General features: G+C 38.3%; 1 protein-coding gene and 1 long non-coding RNA gene across 5 annotated transcripts in view; one reads left to right on the top strand and one right to left on the bottom strand.

The window, feature by feature from the left end:
• Window positions 1-11,318, top strand: part of LOC142830479 (uncharacterized) — a 154,797-nt gene extending 143,479 nt beyond the window's left edge. The window contains exons 9-11 of the long non-coding RNA XR_012905764.1: window positions 42-196; window positions 2,500-2,871; window positions 6,350-11,318. This is a non-coding gene — a long non-coding RNA (uncharacterized LOC142830479). The remainder of the gene's footprint in view (window positions 1-41; window positions 197-2,499; window positions 2,872-6,349) is intronic.
• ADK (adenosine kinase) overlaps window positions 1-22,149 on the bottom strand; it is a 419,027-nt gene that overhangs the window by 102,031 nt on the left and 294,847 nt on the right. For all 4 annotated transcript variants that reach the window (XM_075935762.1, XM_075935764.1, XM_075935763.1 and 1 more), the window contains one exon: window positions 4,798-4,968. In XM_075935762.1, coding sequence (XP_075791877.1) covers window positions 4,798-4,968 — 171 coding nt within the window. The remainder of the gene's footprint in view (window positions 1-4,797; window positions 4,969-22,149) is intronic.

Here is a 22,149-nt window from a genome sequence, read left to right as displayed (position 1 = left end):
TATGCTGCAAAACATAATAGTGTTTATACCCTTTCTTGCAGGGTAAGATATAAATCAGCCACAAGAAGAGATATAAACCGGCCAACCAGCTTTCAGTGCACAAAAGCAAATTCAAAGTCAGAACAACTGGAACCATAGCCAGTGCTTTTAGACTTAAGGCTTTTCCTTGTCATTGAAAGAGGAGTAACAAGAGAAGGTACAATGTAAATGTATATTTAATAGGATGGACAGCACCAAAGCAAATAGTAGAATCACTGAATAGTACATTTTCCAATGTGTTGTCTGTATGAACTTTATTTAAAATATATCTTGTTGTAAGGATTTGCATATGTTATTATTACATACGTTATACGATTTGCAAGAATTTAATTTAAGGAAGTACCATAAGCCATTTTGGTAAAAATGCTGAATACAGTCAACACAAGTCCTGTGTGTTCTTTTGTTTTTGTATGCAGACAGAACCATCTTTCTAAAACTCAGGATACATGACCCCAGAACCATTATTGAAGCTATTGTTACTGCTTTTCCAAATGTTCAAGTCTTTCACATGTTCTCCTTTCATAACAACATTTTTGTTGTTATACCAACATCACTTTCCCAATCTGATTGCAACAGTACTCTGTAATTGCAGAACGCTGATTTAGAATCCTGTAATTAATTTGTTCACAGACCAAAACTTCAGAAATAACAGCTTCACATATGGGCAAGAAGAGGGTTCTGATTTTCAAGGAATCTTATTAAAATTCAAAATTAAACTGATTTCACCTTCATGTTTGGGATCACCATTCTCTTCTACTCATCCCTTGTAACTTGCACTGATTTGTGAACTATGAATCCCATTGTTGGCCTTTGCGGGTTTGTTACGAAAACAGACTGACGTCTCACTTAACACCTTATTTCAATGGAAAGAAAAGAAATGAACATTCTACCTTTCCCACAGAGAAATCCTACAGGAATAGATGTTGGAAACGTAACAAGCTTCACATGCCAACTTCCTTACAAATAGTCCTTTCTGGGGCAGAGGCGCTTATCATGGCAGGAATGTGGTACTGAAGTGGCAGGGAACCCCTCAGATCTCAGAAATGTACAAGGACAAGAAACTCCTAACCAACACGTGCCCCAAAGATTGCAGGCAACTTCCCTGGCAGCATATACTACACCACCCTTTGGATGCTGGCATTAGCTTCTGCACCTTCTTTGAGAGGGATGGAATTTGTGTTCATACTCCTAAGAAGAGGCACAGGTATTGAGAGGGAAAAGAGTTGCTGCTTCTGGCCCTATCCTCCTTTGACCCAAAACAGGCCTACCAGAGTTGTGGAACCCTCATCACAAGACATAGAATGGAGCTTTCAAGGAAGTGAGAGAAAAAGCATGTGGCTATGATACTGCTCTTCATCCTTCACTTATCTCCTTATGTGTGCTCTTCTGCTTGCACAGTAATTATTGTGCAAGACGAAATCATCTGCTCATTAGGAGAGTTTTCATTTGGATGTCATTTTCAAAGCTTTCATATTTTAGCCACCTAAACTGCCGCTGCTGTTACTGAAAGTTAGCTTTGAGTTGTAAAGAGAATGGATTCTGAGGTGAGTTTTTATAGATGAATTAGGCAGCAACTGGGACAAAGCAGTTATCATCAGGAGATAACTGACCTTATTTGAGAGAAACATCCTGAGGCAAAGTAAAGTGTGCTTAATCCTGGTATATTAATTATCCAGTGATTACGGTAGTTTGGAAGATATTATTGCTAAGAAGCATTTGCAAAATGACACACTAAAAATTTAATGTAATAAAAATTAAAAGCAATGACAATAATCAAGTTCTCTAGTCATGTATTGACAGATAATGGCTGTATGATTATTCTTATATTGAATGTTTTGTATTTAATTTATTATGTGAAGTCTAGTTAATAAATGTCAAATACTGACGCCAAAATATTTTGGATAGATCTGAAAGAGATTTCAAAGACAAATTATCAACGTACCAATGGCCATTGACTCATAACTGACTGATAGTTACTGTAATTGACTGTTGTAGTTACTGACTGATAACTACAACTGTTTATTATAGCAATGTTCAACACCACCATTGCAATTGGCATTTACATTCTAAACTAGAACATTTATTTTGTGAGGTTTACAACTTGCCCATTTTTATTATCATCTAGCTGAAACTTAGAATAACCAATCTCCATTCAGATGTAAATTTTTAAGCACAAGATGTAATTTAAAATCATTTTGCCAATTGTTTTTAGTTTAGGAATGGCATCAATTTGGAATTCTGCTGCTCTTTGATGCTTTTAGCATTACTCTAAAAAATAAACAGCTCTGTGCTCTACAATAAAATTGTGTTGGTCTATAATATGAAGTGACGATAAATACACAGAAGAGTAAAATCGTGTGTGAGGCTACTCTGTCCTAAAAAATAACAATTATATCATCTAGTAGGCATTTTCTTGCTTATTTGCTTAACTTACATATGTCCTTTTACTGTTACCAGCAGAATAGGAGATCGCATTCTGGACTGCACCAAGGATTGAGACCATGTCAATTTTGGCACATCTCAGAGATTCCAAGGAAGCCACTCTGGATACGGGCATGGCATTAGTGGCCAGTAGGCACTAGGCCAAGGATGCCTCACTCTCCTACAGGATTGGAGCTGCTGTGGGTACTAATGGTGATCCCCAGGAGGTTCTGATGACTTCTGCTAGTGATAACAGGAAGCTGCGAGCAGATAAAGACATCTTTGAGCCCAAGGCTGAGGAACATTTCCAAGTAGTCCACAGGCAATGGAAGAGCCAACTCTGGCAGGCACAACAAATGTTCAGCCGCATCTGAAGTTCAGCACACCAGATGCATTGGTACTGGAAAGCAGGTAGATGGCCATTCTCCGTTAGGTACTGGATAAATCACAGTGCCTGTCTTCACTACTTTTAGAAGGGAAAGAGGAATCTCTCATAGTTGTAGATCCACTCCAGTCTATTTTATAAGGTTTTGGTAGTGGGACCAGAGGAAGGAGAACAGTTTTTCTTCTTCCTGGGGAAGAGAGCCCATGCTGCCTCAGATATCCTCTGGGAAGTCTAACAATCCATGAAGGTCTTCAGTGCCAAGTTGGCCACAGAGTTTGCCCCAGAAAGGCTGCTTCAAATGCGAGTCTGGGATTCACTTACAGATGTAGCACCTAATTAAACTGTCCCTACCCCAGGCACAACAAACTGCATGGGCGGGAGTCACTATTGAGGACAGTCATCTCACACAATGTTTAAACCCCAATGATAGCATCACACGGGATAACTAGCTATCTAAACTATTTCTGCAAATTAACCAGGGTGTACTGCTAACTATATAAATGATTTATTATATACAACATCCTCCTAAACAGACTGAGTAAAATACCACACAAAATGTACTGACTCTAGCTGCAGGCAGTGACTCTAGCTGCAGGAACTGTGGGGAGAAGACAGACAGGGTCAGGGCAGAGCTGCCCTTAAATAGTCAGCGGAGGGGCTCAGGGCCAGAGGGCATGGGCATTACCCCGGTGGGCACTGTTAGGCCCATTTTGCTGACTTCAGTGTGCTGGGCACACACGCACTTGAGTGGAGTACATGTCCACAAGCATTCAAAGAAGAACTGTCAGTGTTAAATATTTCTCCCATCTAACTGTCCATGGTTAGCAGACTTACTATACCTAAAGATTTATGGTATTTTTGATTCTTTATAAGAGAGTTCAAAGCCAGTTTATGCTACTTTTCACACTGGTGTATCTGCACCTATGTACACTCCAAGGCCAGACATGCTGCACCAATGTAAAAAATCACTGGTACAGTAAAGTTTACTCTGATTTGAAACTTAGATAAGCTGCAATAATGAATTTAAGTTTCTACACCAGCTGGTGGAAAAATTTCAAGGGTAGACCAGTTACTCAGCTGATTTATTCATGTGACTTTCTTCAGGAGTTCACCCTTTTATTCATGGTAAGCAAACATATTAACACAAGAGAACTCTGTGAATTAAGAATATGCCAAGTGATATCAATACAACCAGTAAAACATTAGCCTTGTTGAACTCAACGGCTATTTTGTCATTGAGTTCAGTGGGACTGGGCACTGAACACAACCAATCTGTCTACCCCACTCTTGCACCAAAAAGCATAACAAAAATGAATTTCCATAGATGCATTGCCAGTCCATCTTTCACAGAGATCAATGAGAAATTTATAAACTGTGGGAATGTCTACACTGCAGGGCAAAAGTTGAATTAAGATACGTAACTTCAGCCACGCCAGCTGCGTAGCTGAAGTTGAAATAGCTTAATGAGGCTTTTGGTACTGTCTGCACAGCAGGAAGTGGAAGGAAGAACGCTCTTACAAGAGTTACAGGATTACATAGTTACAGGTGCCAGAGTAAGACGTCTTCCGTCTCAACACGATTTTGAAATAATGGCTTGCTATGTGGACGTGCACTACGTTATTTCAAAATAATGCTGCTATGTAGATGTACTCCCAGTATCCTCCTCCTCCTGCTCAAAGAAAGTGTTTACTTTATTGCAGAAAGAGCCATTAAGACTAAGCCTATCAAGATGACAGATTAACAGGTTAGCAGTCCACTGAATCGTTACACAAGTTTAACCCTCTCTTTTTAAACTTAGAATGAAAATTAGATTTTACAGTGTGATGTTCCACAAAGTTCCTTAAAGTATATGTTAAAGGAGAAAGAAAAAACAGAGATTATTATAGACATATATTGGTCTAAAATCAGAGGAGATTATTTTTAGACAATCAAATATTTTTAGAAAGACTCACCGTCTCATTTCCGAAAAGGATGTCAACATACGGCATGACTTTCATAAGTGGCTCTTTATAGAATTGGCTAATAAATGGTGCAGAAAGATTCAAAGTGAAGATCTTGTTAGCTTCAGAAGAATGAATGGCCACTTTTAATATTGCTTCTGGTGAAACTGTAAGAAAAAATCCCTGCAAGCAAACAGACAAAATACATAAATAAATAAATATAAATATATATTACTTATATAAATATATACACACACATACACTAAATTATTTACATATATTTATATATATATTTATATATATATAATTTTAGTAAATATATTACTAAAATTTCAAATGTTAGAAAGACAAAAAATGAAAACCACACTTATCAAATATGAAATTGTGGATAAATGGCATCCTTTGATTTAATGTAATTGATTAGATTAATCAATTGTACCTGACCTCTTAACACAATATAATATTTAAACAACAAAAAGGATGTCCTCATACATAATTATTAATATTTATATCTGTGAATCCATTTATATGTTAATAAAGGCAGTATCAATAAAAGGAAACTGAAATAAATAACTACATAGGTTCAGTGTCCCAAACTAAAAGCTAAGTTAGAATAAGGAGTGTAGATCTGGGTTTAAGAAAGTAATATGAATGAAGATCAGACAAGGCCTTTACTTCACTTTATTTCTTTCTGAGGAAACAAACTCTGCTGGAATGTATATCAGGGTCATTCACATCCACACATTGAAGCTAACAGAAAATTGTCATTGCCTGACATTAATATCAGTTTCTTTAAGGTTTCCAGACATGAGAACAGGCCACATGTACCTTTTATTCTCTAACCACGATACACCCTTTTTACTTTGCAATACCTTGTTATTATTCAATATTTCTGTTTTTCTATATTATATGTATATACATATATTAACTTACTAATGTATTACAGTATTATGAATATGTGCTCAGCTGAAAAGAATTTAAATAAGGTTAGCATGGTTGGGCACTGGTGGGGAATAATAGTTAATGTAACTACTGCAAGATCTGTTAGATTGTACATGGCTAATAATAGTAGTCATTTTTCAACATTGCTACCCTTTTCAAATTTAAATTAAGAAAACAAAAGAAAGACAAGTGTCAGAATGAAATGCTAGATAAATAAGAGTAGAACCAGAGACAATCCATTATCTCATTTAATGAAATTTCTTTTTGGGTCTTTTTCTCTAAAATAGTTCAGCACTCTTGAGTATGTACTGTGTCCACCAGTTTCCACCATTTATTTTGGTCTTGTACTATTCTGTTCAAGTTCCTGAATGTCATGTTGATGAATTTAGCTGTCTCTGTGGTTCTAAATATTACTTCTCTAGGTCAGGGGTTTTCAAAAGTGGGTCACGGGCCCACCCGGGTAAGCGGCTGGCAGGGCCATAAGATGCTTTGTTTATCTAAGTGTCCATAGGCATGGAGCCTCATAGCTCCCATTAACTGCAGTTTGCTGTTTCCAGCCAAGGAGAGCCTGCAACCCAAGTTTGAAAACCTCTGCTCTAGGTTGTCCTCTTTCTCTTTCCAGGGAGCACCCATGTTATCACTTGCTGTTCAAGATGGCTGGGCCTGGCCTCCAGCACAAAGAGTTTGCAGGGCCCAGGACAGGATGCTGGGAGCAGAGGCCTGGGCCCGGGCCCGGCCGGTGGATTGTGAATACTTAGCAGCACGGGGCCCAAGGCATTTGCCTTGCTCACCTTGCCCTAGGACTGGGCATGCTGGTGGCATCCTGAAAGTGTATCCTAAACATGTCCAGCGTTTTCTTCTTATCATATTTGATGTGCTTCAGTATAGTTTCCTCTCTTTGAATTTCTGATGTTGCAAGAAACTATCTTCAATGCCCTGCAAAGATCTCATAGTTATTTACCTGTGAATTAGTTCATCTTCTCATCAATTCCTGTTGTAGATTTGTATGATTCTGCTTCAAAAAAAGGACAGACCCGAGACCAGTATTCAAAATTCATAGCTCAGACCACTTTTCTAGTCTTCTCAAGCTTATGACAGTTTTGTGCTGCTTTTGATAATCACTGCTTGACTTCTAGCATGATGTCACTATTGTATTTTTCACTCCTCAGATAGGTAAAATTACTTCTTTTACTATGTTGACATCAAAGCGGGAAGCATGAATGAAAAGATGTAATGGCTGCCATTTTGAGCTCATCATTCCGAATCTTTGTCACTAAAATCTAGCACGCAATGTTGCATTGCACATATACCAATCATCATTTCAAAACCAATTGCCACTTAGCAGAACCAATAATTAAAAGCAGGAAAAATGACTGAATCTTCATTAAGAAGCAATTACTTACCAAATCTGTTTATGCAAGTAATGAAAATTGGTTTTATTCCTACAAGTGAAAAATCTGTGACCTCAAATTCCCCATATGAAATGGCAGACTGTGTCCCTGCTTAAAATTACTGATCTGTCTGTACACCCACTGTGTTGTGATGACTGATAGCAGTCCATATTTATACACCATCTCAACCAAAAAAGGAACTTTAAAAAAACAACTGGTGACACATTGACTTTACCATGGTAAGCTTATCAGTTCCATAAAAAAATCGTAAAAAACATTGAACAGACCTGCAGCACCTTAGAGACTAACAAAAAACGTAGGCAGTATCATGAGCTTTTGTGGGCACAACCCACTTCCTCAGATGAATGGAGCAAGGGCCGTGGGATACCAAGTTAACATACTCAAAGATATTTCATTCACTGAAAACAGTATCTTTATGTCTGTTCAATCAATTATAGTATTTTGCATTTCCATAATGTAAAAGAGTTCACTAAATATTCTCCAATTTGATTAAACAAACTGAATTACAAGTAGCAATCATATAAGGTGCAAAGTAACAAGCACTTACAAATAAAATCTTGAAAGTGAAGCGCAAGCTCAGCCTTACTTACAGCATCACTATTGCAACACTCTAAAAACTAATCATGGAGGATTTCTATTTTCCAGTTCTCACCATATTATTCTGTCTTCACATCAGAATACATCTGTATTTTTACTCAGAGTAATTCAGCTAAGGATCATCTTAGAAGGTCTATTCATTTTAATCTAACAAGGAGTTTAGATTAGAAATCATTTCGAAAACATTGTCTAAATATTTCCCATTGCTCTACACATCTCAGTTTAGCAAATACACGATGACTTCCAAAAGCTGGGCTTCATCCTGCAAAGACCAGAGTGCCCCATTAAAGGCAATGGGAGTTGACGCTCTTTTACATCCCTTGGAGGCATGCAGCACCTCTCAGGATTGGACCACACAAGCAGCCAAGTTGCCTCCTTTCTATTTTTGTATCCTAAAGAATTAAAATGAACCGTTTATGGAACATCTTGTCTCCATAGCAATCTCTTCTGTCTTTTAGTGCTTCATTTAATGAGCAAAGATAATTTTTTTTTCAAAAACTGATCCAAACAGAAAATAAGAACCCTTCATGCTAACATGTTGTTAGCTGTGGCTAAACCACCGAGTAGTCTGCATAAATATTAACTTAATCTGATAATTAAGTTCTTACCAATTTCAGACAAACTTGATCTGAATTACAATAAATCAGATTGTAATTTAAGGTGCAGAACAAGACACCTTGGGATCTAAGCCAAGACTAAAAACAGCTCCCCCCCCTTTTGAAAGGCAACACAAGGGTATTTGAAATGCATGAAGTACAACTTGCATGTCAGACCTTGCACAGTAAAGGCCATGAACCCACAAAAGCAACAAGATTAACTTTGGAGTTTTTATAAATAAACTCCTCAATTAAATTTAACTCACTCTTCAAAGGTTTATTTCCCCTCATATTTTTCTTAAAACATTTACGGATTACAGATGTCCTATAGAGAGAATTCTTTTTAATATCCGGCCAACCATAATTTTTCTTTGTAGAAGTAATTTTTGGCTATTTTTTTCAAGCTATAGTGCAATGGTGCTGAAAGAGAAAGGGGAAAATTTGACTGGTCTTGAACCAGTTTCTGGATTTAAGAAACCCAACCCAAGTTTGCAGTCCAAGTATTCAAATGGACTTTCAGAAGTGTCTTTACTGAGACACCAATTTCAACCACCATTGGCCAGCTATTAGAGCAACTGCACCAATACAACCAAAGGATGGGGGGGGGGGGGGGGGAAATCACAAGTTTTGATTTGCACCATTGTAGCTTACTATAATTTCAAGGAGTAAGCTTCACCAGTTCAAATAACACTTTTCCTTGTCTATGTTGGAAGTTAGCACCAACATTGCTATAAAAATGTCTCGCCACAACAGCTGTAATCAGGACAAATCACCACTATAGACAAAGCCTTTGAAATCCCACATGCAAATTTCTTTCTGATGTTTAAGATAAGTGGCTTTCACCATTTTAAAATTGGCAGGCTACAACCAACATCTAGTAATAACGTACAGTCAACAAAAGTGTATTTGTTGGTGCAAGGAATGAACGTTTAGTAATACAAATATAAAATCAGCAGAAATATAATAGGACAAAGGAACATCAAATTACTCTTCTAATTCTCATATCCTAGAGCACTGCCAACTTCCTAAGTGGCTGGAAGTCACACTTCATAGCTACACATTAACCAGTGTTAAAAAACACAGTTATTGCCTTAAATCTTTTGTTACTATATAAGGTACATGGAAACCACTTTAGCTCTGTTTTGAATCTGACATTCTCTAGCTGCAAATAAACACATTTTGAACTCTCAACAGAAATGCTTTTGATGGAGGACAAATATAAAATGGTTAATCAGGAGAATTCTCTTAGGAAAACACTTTCATATTGATGTTTATGGATGAAATTGCCATTAGTATTAATGAGAGTTGTAATGAAATATCATCTACCAATAGATGTTAGCTGAGGGTACAGTCTATGAATATTCCAACATGCAAGATAGGTATCTCCTAGCATTCAGCAGTGGAATCTTCAATAGAGCAATGTCTGTTGAGGCCACTTGTCTCTTCCTTTTACTCCACTTATGGATTATTACCAGAATATAAAAGGTGGAGTGGCACTGAACTCTAATTTTGGACACTAAAGAATTGAGGAAAGTGGGCAGGCGCTGTATAAAATTTCAGAGGCAATAATTTCAGAGAATAATAGCTACTGGCAAATAACCTGTCTGTCTTCTTCCAGTGGCCTGGGCACATTCCCTCTTGAAGGAGATTAGCAAGTAGTACAGCCCCATGGAAAGGTGGGCTGAGGAGTTCTGGATAAAGAACTCTCAAAATGAGCATCAACCCTGAAAGACATGTCAAGAGAATATTAGAAGGTGGTCTTGATTTTGCTCAGCCAAATCACGCTTCAGTAAGAGGCAAATTTTTGCTTCAAATAACTTCACAGATTCTGTGAAAAGACCAACCCCTCCAAATAATGCTGCTTTCATATTAACTGAATATCTTTTAATGTATATTCAGGTGAATTTACCCAGGGTGTAAAAGAGATTTGGGGAATACAGACAAGTTAGTGACCTGTAAAGGATGGAAACAGAGATGACTTGGGACTAGATATGGAGAACACGATACAAAGGAGATCCTTTCAGTTTATAGAGGAATAATCTTTTTGCCTGTATTTAACCAATGCCTAGTCTACACAATTTTGGTTGCAAGATAACCACAATATTTGGGGGAGGGGGTGATTTTTTACTGGCATTGGACTACTTCAAACAAGTGGTTCATTTGAAAACCATTCCAAGATCTTGGTACCAGATTCAGATGGTTGTGGGAATATTAATGCCATCAATTATGGGCACCAGATGACTCCATCAAGCAGTTCACCAAGTCCATTGTGCTGAATATTAGACCCTGCTCTCTGTTGATCAGAAAGGATCAAGGCATTTCTATGGTATCAGGCAGTCAATTCCAAATTATGTCGACCAGTAAGGCTCTGAGGATTTTGGCATAAAGCCACACTGGATTAGGCATCCATCCTGGAGACTCACATGAAGGCATAATGGAAAGAGAAAGTGTGTGCCATCATCCATGTGGCCCCCTCTATATGTCCATAAGCAGTATATCATATGGTACAGCAGTAGTCAATGTTGTACTCTTATGGAGTAGGCTTGTACCCCAAATGGTGGACACAACCCCAATAACTGACAACAGAGCATAATGCATCCTTTCTTTACAGTGGAGACTGCTTGCCCTTCAATCCTTTCAGCTACAATGATAAAAAGTCTAGGGGACTTCCTGAATGATCTCATCTTCCACAGATAGAAAGTCAGGGCCTGGTGGACATTGAGGGAATGAAGATGCTGTTCCTCCACTGAAGACTGAGGTCTCAGAAAGAAAGCAAGGAAGCGTACGGATTGGCTGAAATGAAAGTGCGATACATCCTTTGGCAGAAACGTGCTCTGCAAATGCAGGGGAAAAAATGTCTTTATGGAACGTGCTAAGTGGGGATCTGCCATCATAGCCTCCAGATCAGTAACCTTTCTTGTGGCTTCCTGGGGAGGTGAAACAAGAGAACAATAAGCCAGAGGTTCAAAGGATGATTTTATCAAGGGTGAGGATAAGGTTGAAGTCCCATTGGAGAGCGATGTGTTGAACAGATAAGTCTGTAGGAAACCCTTCCAAAATCTGGTAATCCAGGGGCAAGTAAAGACAAAATGCCCTTCCACAAAGTGGTGAAAAACACACATAGTGGTTACATGCACCTTCATGGATTTGAGCATGATGCCTGGTGTCTTCCAAGAGAGGACACAGTCCAAAAGAAGAGGGATGTTCACAGCTTCAGTGGCAAGACCCTTTGGTTGGGTCCCTGCGGTGAAATGCTTCCACTTGGCCCTATAGAACTGCCTTATGGAATCTTTTCTGCTACTCAAGAGGATGTCTTGTAGTGCTGATGAACATTCCCATTCTAGTGAAGGTGCCCCTCCAAAAACCAAGCTCTGAGGTAAAGTCTGTGCATCACCACATTCAGGATCCTGTTGCTATATAGCATGAGGAGTTCCAGGAAATCTGAAAGCAGTAGTGGGGGGCACACTGACATCTGAAGAACAAAACCTGAACTGGCAAGGCTAGAATGGGGTGATCAGATAATCATCACTCTCTTCCGTCTGGTCTTGGGTAGGACACACAGCAGGAGTGGTACAGGAGAAATTAAAACTTTTATGGTAGTTCTGAGGTAGGAGGTGAATTTTCTCATAATTAATGCATAATTTCTTTACTTGTATTTGGGTTACATGTGTGGATGTGGGGGGAGAAGAACAACCTGAAAAATGTATTCTTTAAATCTTGAAATGTCTGAGTAAATTTACTACTCAGGATGTATAATACTGCCAAAGAAATGGGCTTAAATGACTAGATATTTTTTCCCCAAGTTTTGAGCATTTAAATTAATAATCTAAAATACATTAATGTAATAATTTACATCTTAATTATAAAGGTATGGTAGGTATCCAAAAAACTTAGGTATTAAAATATTGTTGTAATTCCCCCCCCCCCCCCCCGCAAAATATAAAACTTAAACAAAACAACATTAAGAAGCACCAACTTTCTTTAATGAAGGTGTTTGTTTTTTAAAAAATGTCTTATACCTCAAGTAGAATGAGAAAATAATCTACATGGACATACACTTACAAAATAGTTAGGCAATAAATGATTGCAGCACATGAAGCTGTTCAAATTCCATACCCCTTTTCCTCAGGAACACTAAGTACCTACACAGTGCTCATTGTACTTTCAAATTACATTTTATCTTGCAGTGATCCAAAAATGGCTATTTAATGAAATATAAACCACTGGTTTCCACAAGTTCCTACTGGAGACAGTTGTTTTAAATCAGAAAGCAAAGATGGCAAAAATGCAACAATTTTTCTGAGTAATAGTTTTGGCTTGCTGCAGTTTGCATTGTTTATTTTTATGAAAGTATCACTTTATAACTGGAAAATGACTAAGCTGCAAGCTATTGTTTTATCATTCTGAGTGGCCAGTGTTTCTGTTTTTGATAAAAGCCAAGTTTCAAACAGTTTTGAGTAACATAGGAAAGAGCTTAGCTATCAGTAAATGTGCTTATATTGACCCTGACATTTCCTTCTAAAATGGTGCCAACATGTCAAAAGGAGAGGATTGCTTTCAGACTTGAACAGTTTTTGTTGTTGCTGAAACAAACTCTGATTGCTGCCATATTAGTATCTATCTGATGGCAACAGTAGCATAAAATCTCCTACAAAGCATTGACATTAGATGATTAATAAAATTATTTTTTGCATATTCTGGCAATTTGTTATTTCTTGAAACAATTTAGAAATGCATTTCAGTTAAAATTACTGCAAAGGTTAAGCTATTCATTCTTCAGAAATTTCTAACAGCTAAACCTACGACAAAACAGCAACATGATTTTACATGTGAAATCTGTTAAAATTATTGTGTATGAGTACACACACTTACAGAACAAAGAGATAGAGAAGCAAGCCCTTTTTGCTTCCTGGTCCCAACTATCCGTTTTTTCTTTATTTCATTTTCTCCAGACAAAGGGCTTCAGTATAACAGTGGCCCTCATTTTGGAAAGGAGGGCTAGGTCCTTAAGTCTGTCTCCAAGATAGCTACAGAAGGTCTCCACTATCCCCAAAGGGCTGAATGCACAGATTTACCAGGTGCAGTAAGTGGGATCCCTGTGTTGTTTTGGCTCCAGAAACTGGATCTTGTAATGATTCCAAGTTTTTTTCCCCCATAGTCTCCACATGTTCAACATTTGTATTGTCATCAATAAGCTGACTTAAGATTTTTGTATATTCCCTGACCAAAACCTCTGCTGCTCAGAGCAAGAGAGAGCAGGTTATTATGCCATACGAGGGCTATGCATATGCAAGAACTAAGCATACATTAACTTCCAATAAAATAAATGAGAATAAAAATCATGTACAATAAATTGTAAGAACTAAATAGCATGTGTCACCTGCATGTGAATTTGACCACTTTCAGCAGACATGATTCCAGTGGGACAAGGGAAATGCAATTAAATACTTCAGTGTGTTTCAGACAGCATATAATTCACAGGTGTCCCTGGGCACTGCCCTCCAGACATACTTTGTTTATCTTGTGTAACAAAGGCTAGCAGGTAAATTATTGAACAGTGAGCATTTCATAGAGACACCCTTCCAATATACAATATGAAGACATCTAGTTATGAATGAAGATCAGAAAAGAGAGCATGTCATGGGACTGCCCAGTTTTGTATCCATCAGTATAATTTTATGACGGCAAGTTTGCTGTGCAAGAGTTAATAGACTGTTATTGTTTTCATTATAAACCAAGTGTGATGGGGCACTTGTCCCACGCTGGGCTCTCAAGGATTAACAGAGCCCTAGGAAGGCTGCACAGAAGGCAGCCAATCACAGGCGCTTTTATAGCAGCCGCCAATCCAGGATGAGCAGGCTCATGTAAGAAGAGCTGCAGAGCAGAGCAGAGCAGCTTCAGTCACTCCCTAGAGTTTGAGGAGGGAAGAGGATCAGCCTTGTGTGCTGAAAGCAGAGTAGTGCCTCTGTTGGAGACCCAGGGAGCTAAAAGCAGCGCCTGGTGGACTGCAGGCTGAGGCTCTGAGGCAAGGGCAAAGAGAATTCTGGGGTTGTAGGGAAGTGGCCTAGGGAAAAGTAGTTTGACGATACTACTTTTCTTCTATCGAGAAAGTGGCCAATTGTCTGCAGAAGCCAGTGGGGGAAATGGCTGGACAGTGGACTATGACTATGACATGTTTCCCTGGAAGGGCAAAGCACAGAGAGTGGTACAGCTAGAGGGCTGTGTCACAAAAAGGACTCTGGGGTCCTATGATTGGCTTGGGTCCTTGAATCGAAAGTGGTGGTGGCAAGACACCATCAGAAAAAGGTGCCCTGGCTAGCAGAGTTGGTCCCTGGGACATCCAGCAGGGTGATCTGCATCCCATCACACTTACAAATTTATTTAGAATGGATTGAGGATATAAAAAGGTCAGGCAAAGTGTCTCATAAAAATAAACATTTCCTTTAAAGTGTGGTTCTACACTAAAAAAACCATAAAGATGGCAGTGCAAGTTCCATATTTAGTTTCTCTCAAAGATTTCCATATTAAAAGTATTCCTCCGTTATGTTTATGGAAATATGTTTTAATATGACTATGCATAACCTGAATATGGTTTATGCAAAACAGGTCTAGTAACCTATCATTCAAGAGCCTGTAATTTCCTGAATGTGTATATTCTGTTAGTGAGCATGAATCGTTCTTGTATGTGAAATCAGAAATATTCAGTGGAAACTTGTTTTATTAATATAGGTCTTCTAGTAAAGCCATTAGTGGTACTTAAGGAACTTAGTTGCCCGGTTCTTGAAACAATGGTTTTGTTTTTCCCATAAGTCTTAACTTGTGGTTGGTTCTACAAAAGACAGGTGACCATGCAACCTGGTGCTGGAATCCATCTTGAATTTGGTTCCTGACCAATGGGAGTTATGGAGCAGGTACTTGCAATGAGGCAGAGACAGCGCATGGAACCCCATGTCATTATTTCTCTGCCTAAGAGCAGCAGGGCTTCTAGGGTGTCACACAAAGCCAGGAAGGGAGCCTGCTGGTCCCGCATGAACTGGACTACAAACCAGACTTTCAGTGAAGATCAGGACTGCTCGTTTATAGAGCTTTCTGGTCAGCGCAGAGCCAGTTTTTGGTTAGCACAGGTTTTATTGTACATCCTGCACTGTAAGAGTAAGCAAGCACGTTTCTACTTGCTTTTCATGTTAATTCCCATTTATAATAGCTACTGCCTCTTATAATTACACTCATGTCTCTGAATTTGAGCTTAACATTATGCCTTAAACCATACATCGGACAAAGATCTACATATTTCAATGTGTGTTTTCAAATAGGTTCATATCATCATATATATAGTAGCCCAGTGTCTGAGAGTTTGTAACGCTGAAATGCCTGCTATTCCCCCTGGGGGGCGCTGTTGCCTGAAATGCTGGCTGTTCCCTCTGGGCAGCCCGTGCTGCATGAGGAGTGCGGGGCCCAAACGGCAGCTTGCGCCGCTTGCTCCCCTGCGGCGGCCCGGCTGAGCGCTGCAGAAGTCAGCCGAGTGCCATGGCAGGAGGGGAAGAGGGACGGAGCGGTAATGTACATGACCAGGGGGCAGGGCCTGGCCGTGTACATCACCGCCCCGCCCCCCTTCGCCTCCCGCCATGGTGCTCAGCTGACTTCTGCGCTGCTCAGCCAGGCCGCCACATGGGAGCAAGTGGCGCAAGCGACCGTTTGGGCTCCACGCTCCTCATGCAGCACAGGGAGTGCGAAGCCCAAATAGCCGTTTGGGCTCTGCGGTCCCCCGAGTGAGAGGCAGGAGGGGGAGGAGAAGAGAAAGAGAGAGGCAGGAGTTGGCGGAGAGCTGAGAGAGAGAAAGGGGGAAGCAGTATGAGGAGGAGAGATTGAAAGAGAGAGACCGGAGGCTCAGGAAAGAAGACCGACGTGGAGGAGAGACCTGAAAACCCTGTCTTATGATGGGCTAATTGGCTAGTTACTAATATGCTTCAAGAGAAATTTCTTTGAAGTAACTTTCAGTCACATGATTGAGGCATTCTGGTTGCCCAATGAATGTTAAATAAAGTCCCCTCTGAAACCTAATATCTGTTATCCACCCATCAACCACTTACTGAATTGCATGTAGTAGCATGGGGATTAAATATTGTAAATTATTGTGGAATTATTTGCTAAAGCAGCAACAATATGATATTTATTCTACAAACAAAAAAATAGGAATGGTCCTTGCTCCAGTGGCTTATAGTTTAAATCCTGGGGTCCTACAATTAACAATTGTCTCAATGAACTCAGTGAGTTGGAAGTTCTAGAGTTTCATGCAAAAGATTAACACACATTTCTTCAGCAAAGATCTTCTTAACACTGAAAAGAATAGCTTAGCCAGGCTTTTTTATTGAAATACTATAGATTTTTCATTGAAAATATATTTTGTGGCTACAAATGCATTTTGCCTACATCAGTAATTTCCATACTATATTTTTCCTAATATTTTTCAGTATATATAGTTTATAAGAATTTGTGAGGAACTGTTGTTAGGGCAGAAGACGTAGTCAGAACTCATGAGTTTTATTTCCTACCAAAACTTAGTCGAATCATTTAATCTTTTGGTGATTGTGTTTACTCAACTGAAAAATTGGTAGAATGATATAGTAACTTCCTTTGCAAAACTGTTGTGAGGTTTAATTAATTAATGTCTGTAAAGTGATTTGAGATGCTATGTTGAAAGGTGTTGCAGAATGCAGAGTATTATCATCAATAAAATATAAGCTGCGAATCAAACAAGATAAGATAAAAGGCAAACTGCTTTTCCTTCCTCACTCCTACACTTCTATATAATATATTGCATTTTAAATTCTGCCTTGGAATAAAGCCTGTCTAGATCTTGGATAGCAATGAGAAAACAGTTTTCTCTTAATTTCTGGAGCAATTTTTGTGGGTTAACAAGAAAAAGAAGGAGAAGTTGCCTTTTTTCTCCTCCCTCCATCTATCCTTTGGGAAGGAGGGCGGGGGGAGGAACTTTACTCAATACGGAAGCTCAATGCTCATCTATAAAAAAGGGAGACAAATGTCATTGACACTAAAATCAGGACCACATGCTCTATTGATCATATTGTAGGAATCTTCAAATAAGAATACCATCTATTATGACTAGGCTGAATTTTCAACTTCTATTTCCTCTATTTTGAGCTTAATCCTGGACTAATTGTTCTGGCAGCTGGTGTTTTATTGAGTCAGCGATACAGGATAAAGCAGTTTGTATGGTTAAACTGGACCCTTGACGTTAGCACATTTTTTGTGTGTGGTTTGTTACATCAATATAATTTGGCATCTCATTAATTATGTAAATATCAACCATATGTTGAATTCATTGAAGTTTGGGGTGAACAGAATATTTGCAGAATAATATTAATAGTGTATTGATAAAATCAAAATGATCATGAATACATAAAGAAAAATTTCTAATTTATTATATAAAAGGGAACATTTCAAATAAACCTATTTCCTTGTTTATTTAAATAATTCTGAACAAGAAAAGAAATGTGAATAATTTTAAATTATTTAGTTTTAGAATGGCACAATGGTTCATTTTATAGATACAGATTAAATACTAAAGGTTTGAAAAAATGGCTGGCCCATACATTATTACATTACTAGACAAAATCACTCTTGGCTGTCTGTATATAAAATGAGCTTATGAAAACTTAGGATCATTTTACATTATTTTAAATGGTATTGGAGAGCTATTCAAACTAGAATATTATTCTTGCTTACACAAGATTTTTTTTGTCCTTGACATTTTGATGGCATGAAAAATGGAAAAAGTCTTTTGCACTGGGGAAATGTGACTGAGTATAAATTTAAACATTTCCGGGATGGAAGGAGGAAGGAACTGATCCGAAACTATCCACCTATTTACCAAAGAGAGATACAGACAGATGTACTATTCTATGCAGATCGTATTAATTGGGCACTTTCAGTGTTGCGATTCCCTGATGTTTCAGATGAGTGCTGAGAAATGGCACCAGCTCTAGGCAAAAACAACTGATCCATATGAACACAAAGGAATGAAGCAAATACCATGCTAAAATTAATCAACTTCACCATGCCCTTTGTATCATATGAATTTCCATAAATATAAAATGGCCACTATCTAAAATAGTGCTATACCTGGATTCAGTTTATAAAACGTACAGTGTGCACTCAAATATCATGTATGGTTTCTTAGTGATGTAGACACTGAAAATTTTTAGCAAAAAAACAATGCACCTTTGAAATTTTGACATTGTAAGCATGTAGTAGCATGGGGATTAAATATTAATCAAAGCTGATTACCATCATCTTTAGAACTTATTTCAAGAGCCTTAAAGAAAGAACATATTATTGCACTCATAATGATCATATAATCAAAAACACTGCATTCTAATAATGGAGCATATTAGCTGTTAAAACATGAATAGGTAACAAATATCACTGAAACTACTGTACTGTGCAAAAGCAAGCCATTCTAAGAGAATCTGTGTCTACATAAACCAAACTCATAAATGACAAAATAGTTGGTGGAGACACACAATCCACAGCAACAGAATACGTCAAAGAACCACAGTCTTTCCTGAGGGAAGTCTGACGTAGTGTTGCAATGCTTCATAAGGCAGTATTACAAAATAACTGAAGAGAGACTTTTACCCATGTTAATGGATGAGGCACAAGACCTCATCCAGTGTTGAATACTATAAAATCTTTCCTGCAAAAGGTGGGCACCCTGGCTCTCCTGCCTGCCCTTTCTTTAACTGATAAACCTGTTAAACAATATATTTAAGTGGTTAACCAATTAAAAGGGATTTTACATCCCTACTGAAGAGTGCAGTGTGGATCCCTGAAGGAGTGCAGAGATGTGTCCATCCTATCTAAAAGATTGGCTTCAGGGAAAAGGAGGTCCTTGGTGGTCTTTTGGACCTCCCTTGGGAAATCAGAAGACTGCAGCCAAGAGTCTCTGCGCATAACAAGCCCTCTAGTCAAGGAATGGGATGTAGTCAGTTACATCCCCCATGGACCATAAGGCCACCTCTGCCACCCGTTTTCACATCTACTAAGGCCTAGAACTGGACATGGTCATCTGCAAGGACTTATCCTTCAATTTTTCTGTATCCTTTAAAATGTAAGTCCTCTCTTTTTCTCTGGATTTGTTTTGGGATACCAAATGTAACCAATCAAGAGTTGCTATTGATCTTGTAGTTGTATCAGCAGCATTTTGAGTTACTTGAAAGATGATTTGGCAGTTAATTGCCTCATAGATTTTAATTCTTCCTTAATCTATTGGAAGTTCTTCCAAAACTTTGAAAGCTCTCTCCCCTTGTAAAAAGTCAGACTTGGTTAAAAGTCTGGCAGCTGATTATTCTAACTTGCAAACCAATTAAAGAATATATTTTTTTCCTTGAAAAGATTGCTTTGATGCCTTTTCTTTTGGAGTAGACTTTGATGGACCAAATTGCCTCAATTCTTCATTTACAGCCATTATAACAAGTTATTCTGGGATAGGGTGAGCATAAAATCCTTTGGATGGGACTTGATATATATGATCCAGTTATCTGGATGCTACAGAAATAGATGCTGAGTCTGCCAAAAATTTTCGGGAGGTCTAAAGTACCCTCAATTAATAGGCATTGTTAAACGGCCACTTTGTGTCAGAGTGTAAAATGTCAAACAGTTTGTGTTTTTTCTTGAACCATTTCTAGTGTTATTTGGTGGTCCTGAATTGCCTTGAAATCATCCATTCAAGATATGGCTCCTGGGATGATAGTTTCATGTTGCAAACACAGAGACAAGATCAAAGGTGCTGAAAGATTTGCCTGCCTATTGAAGCAGTCATCTCCTTTCCTCTACAATTTTTGCTCTGTCCCAACTTCTTCCTTACATTAACAATTATGTGACATTTAGTTTATGTTTACTCAATGGGAACATTCACTCAAAACTAAAACAGGAAAGCAACTAACAAAAATCAGAACAAACCAATCAAATAAATAAGAAAAAGTGTAATCAGACTTTTTCTACAGTTAAGCATAAAAGCTATAATTTAAATTCTGTGTCTTATAACGATCATTCCATTCACAACTCTTATTTTTCAAACCGCAAATCTGCAAAGCCTTACTTCACAGTAAATATTATATTTACCATGAACTAGCAATTAAGTCCTAATCACTTGGATTAATTAGCACAGCAGGGTTTACTATTAAACTTGCAAACACTTTTCCACATTAAATGTTCTCTTAAATAATGAATTTAATGTTTTTTGTTTGGGATTTTTTTTTCATTAAGTAAAGACTGCAATTGCATTGTTTGTGAACACACAGGCAATGGGGTTAAGAACCAGCACGACATCTGATAAATTCAGGAGAAATACGTTTGAAATGTGGATAGTTGCTAAACTCAAGATAGATACTTGCCCTTAAATTAATTCTGGGAATATACTAATAACTGCATTTAGGGAACATTTAAAACAACTGTATTAATATTATAATCCACATATGCACTTTTTCAGACTCAGGGTGAGGGAGAATCTAATTACTAACCTTTTAGAGCCAGATGACATGTATAGTTAAGTACTGGTTGCTAAAATATCTGTAATCTCATACTTGCGGGTTTGTTTTTTTTAACACTGGGATTCTGCTCTAAGACAACAGCGTCAAGGTTTTTATTTCCAACTAATACTACAATCAGATTGAAGTTACCTAGTTTCTAAAATACCTCTTATTTTGATGTCATATTATTGGAGGAATGGCAAGTTATATAATGGCTTCCATTATAAGCCCCCGTTTCAGATGTCCAGCTTTATCAGAATGACATTTTCCACACTTCCTCTCTGTTCAGATATGAGTCTCTGCCCCCCTGAAAAACTCTGAATAAAAACATGTTGCACTGCTTTGGCACATAAGAGTAAAACAACACTTTTTCCATTTAAAAGATCACTTTTAAAAAAAAGTTCTAGCATCATTCAAGGTGGAGAATACACAATGTTATACACATTTTCTGCAATTGTAGAAACATATGGGCATTATTTTATAGTACAGGTGTGACAGTCATGAAAATCACTTAAATGAGAAGTCACAGTAAATTGCACAAGGTGAGTAACCCTCTCCTCTTTGAGTGCTGTCCCCAGGGGTGCTCCACTTTGATACCCATTATGGATTGGGGGACTTGGAGGTGTGTGGTTAACCAAAGGGCCTACTATGGCATTGTCCTAATATGGTTTGATACCCATTTCAAAGGTCACTGTTTGGATACTGCTGAGCCTTTGGATCATTCCATTCTTGAGACAAAAAGAGCTTCAGTAATTTATGGAAAGATCTTGTTCTATTCAGGGCTAATACCCGTCTGACAGCTAAAGAGTGGAAAGCTGCATAGTGTGAGCCTGCGTACAGTTTGGAATTGAATGTGGGAATGTGACTGGGTTGGTTGGTAGGGAAGGTTGATGATACTTTGGGAAAAAATTAGGGATGGGGTCATAACATGACCTTGTCCTTAAAAAAGACAATACAGGGTGGTTTGGCAATTAGTGGACTAAATATGCATAGTGGAGAAAATGACAATAAGGAAAGACACCATCATGGGCAAGTGAAGTAAGGAGCAGGTTGCCATTGGTTCAAATGGAGGTCTCTTGAGGGCCTTGAGTACCAGGCTCAGGTCCCACATGGGAGTGAGGGCATTCACTTCTTGAAAAAGAGGATTTCAAAGCCAAGCATGATACGCTTTTGTCACAGGATATGTGAAAAGTGAAAATGATTTGTCCTGATTTGATTGTATCATGGAAAGTATTAGTCCCTGTGGGATGAGTTTTGATGGGGCTT

Source organism: Pelodiscus sinensis, chromosome 8, assembly GCF_049634645.1.
Source record: "Pelodiscus sinensis isolate JC-2024 chromosome 8, ASM4963464v1, whole genome shotgun sequence".
In the NCBI taxonomy this organism is placed as follows: domain Eukaryota; kingdom Metazoa; phylum Chordata; order Testudines; family Trionychidae; genus Pelodiscus; species Pelodiscus sinensis.
Note: the sequence above shows the minus strand (reverse complement) of the source record. Positions and strands in the feature narration are given on the sequence as shown.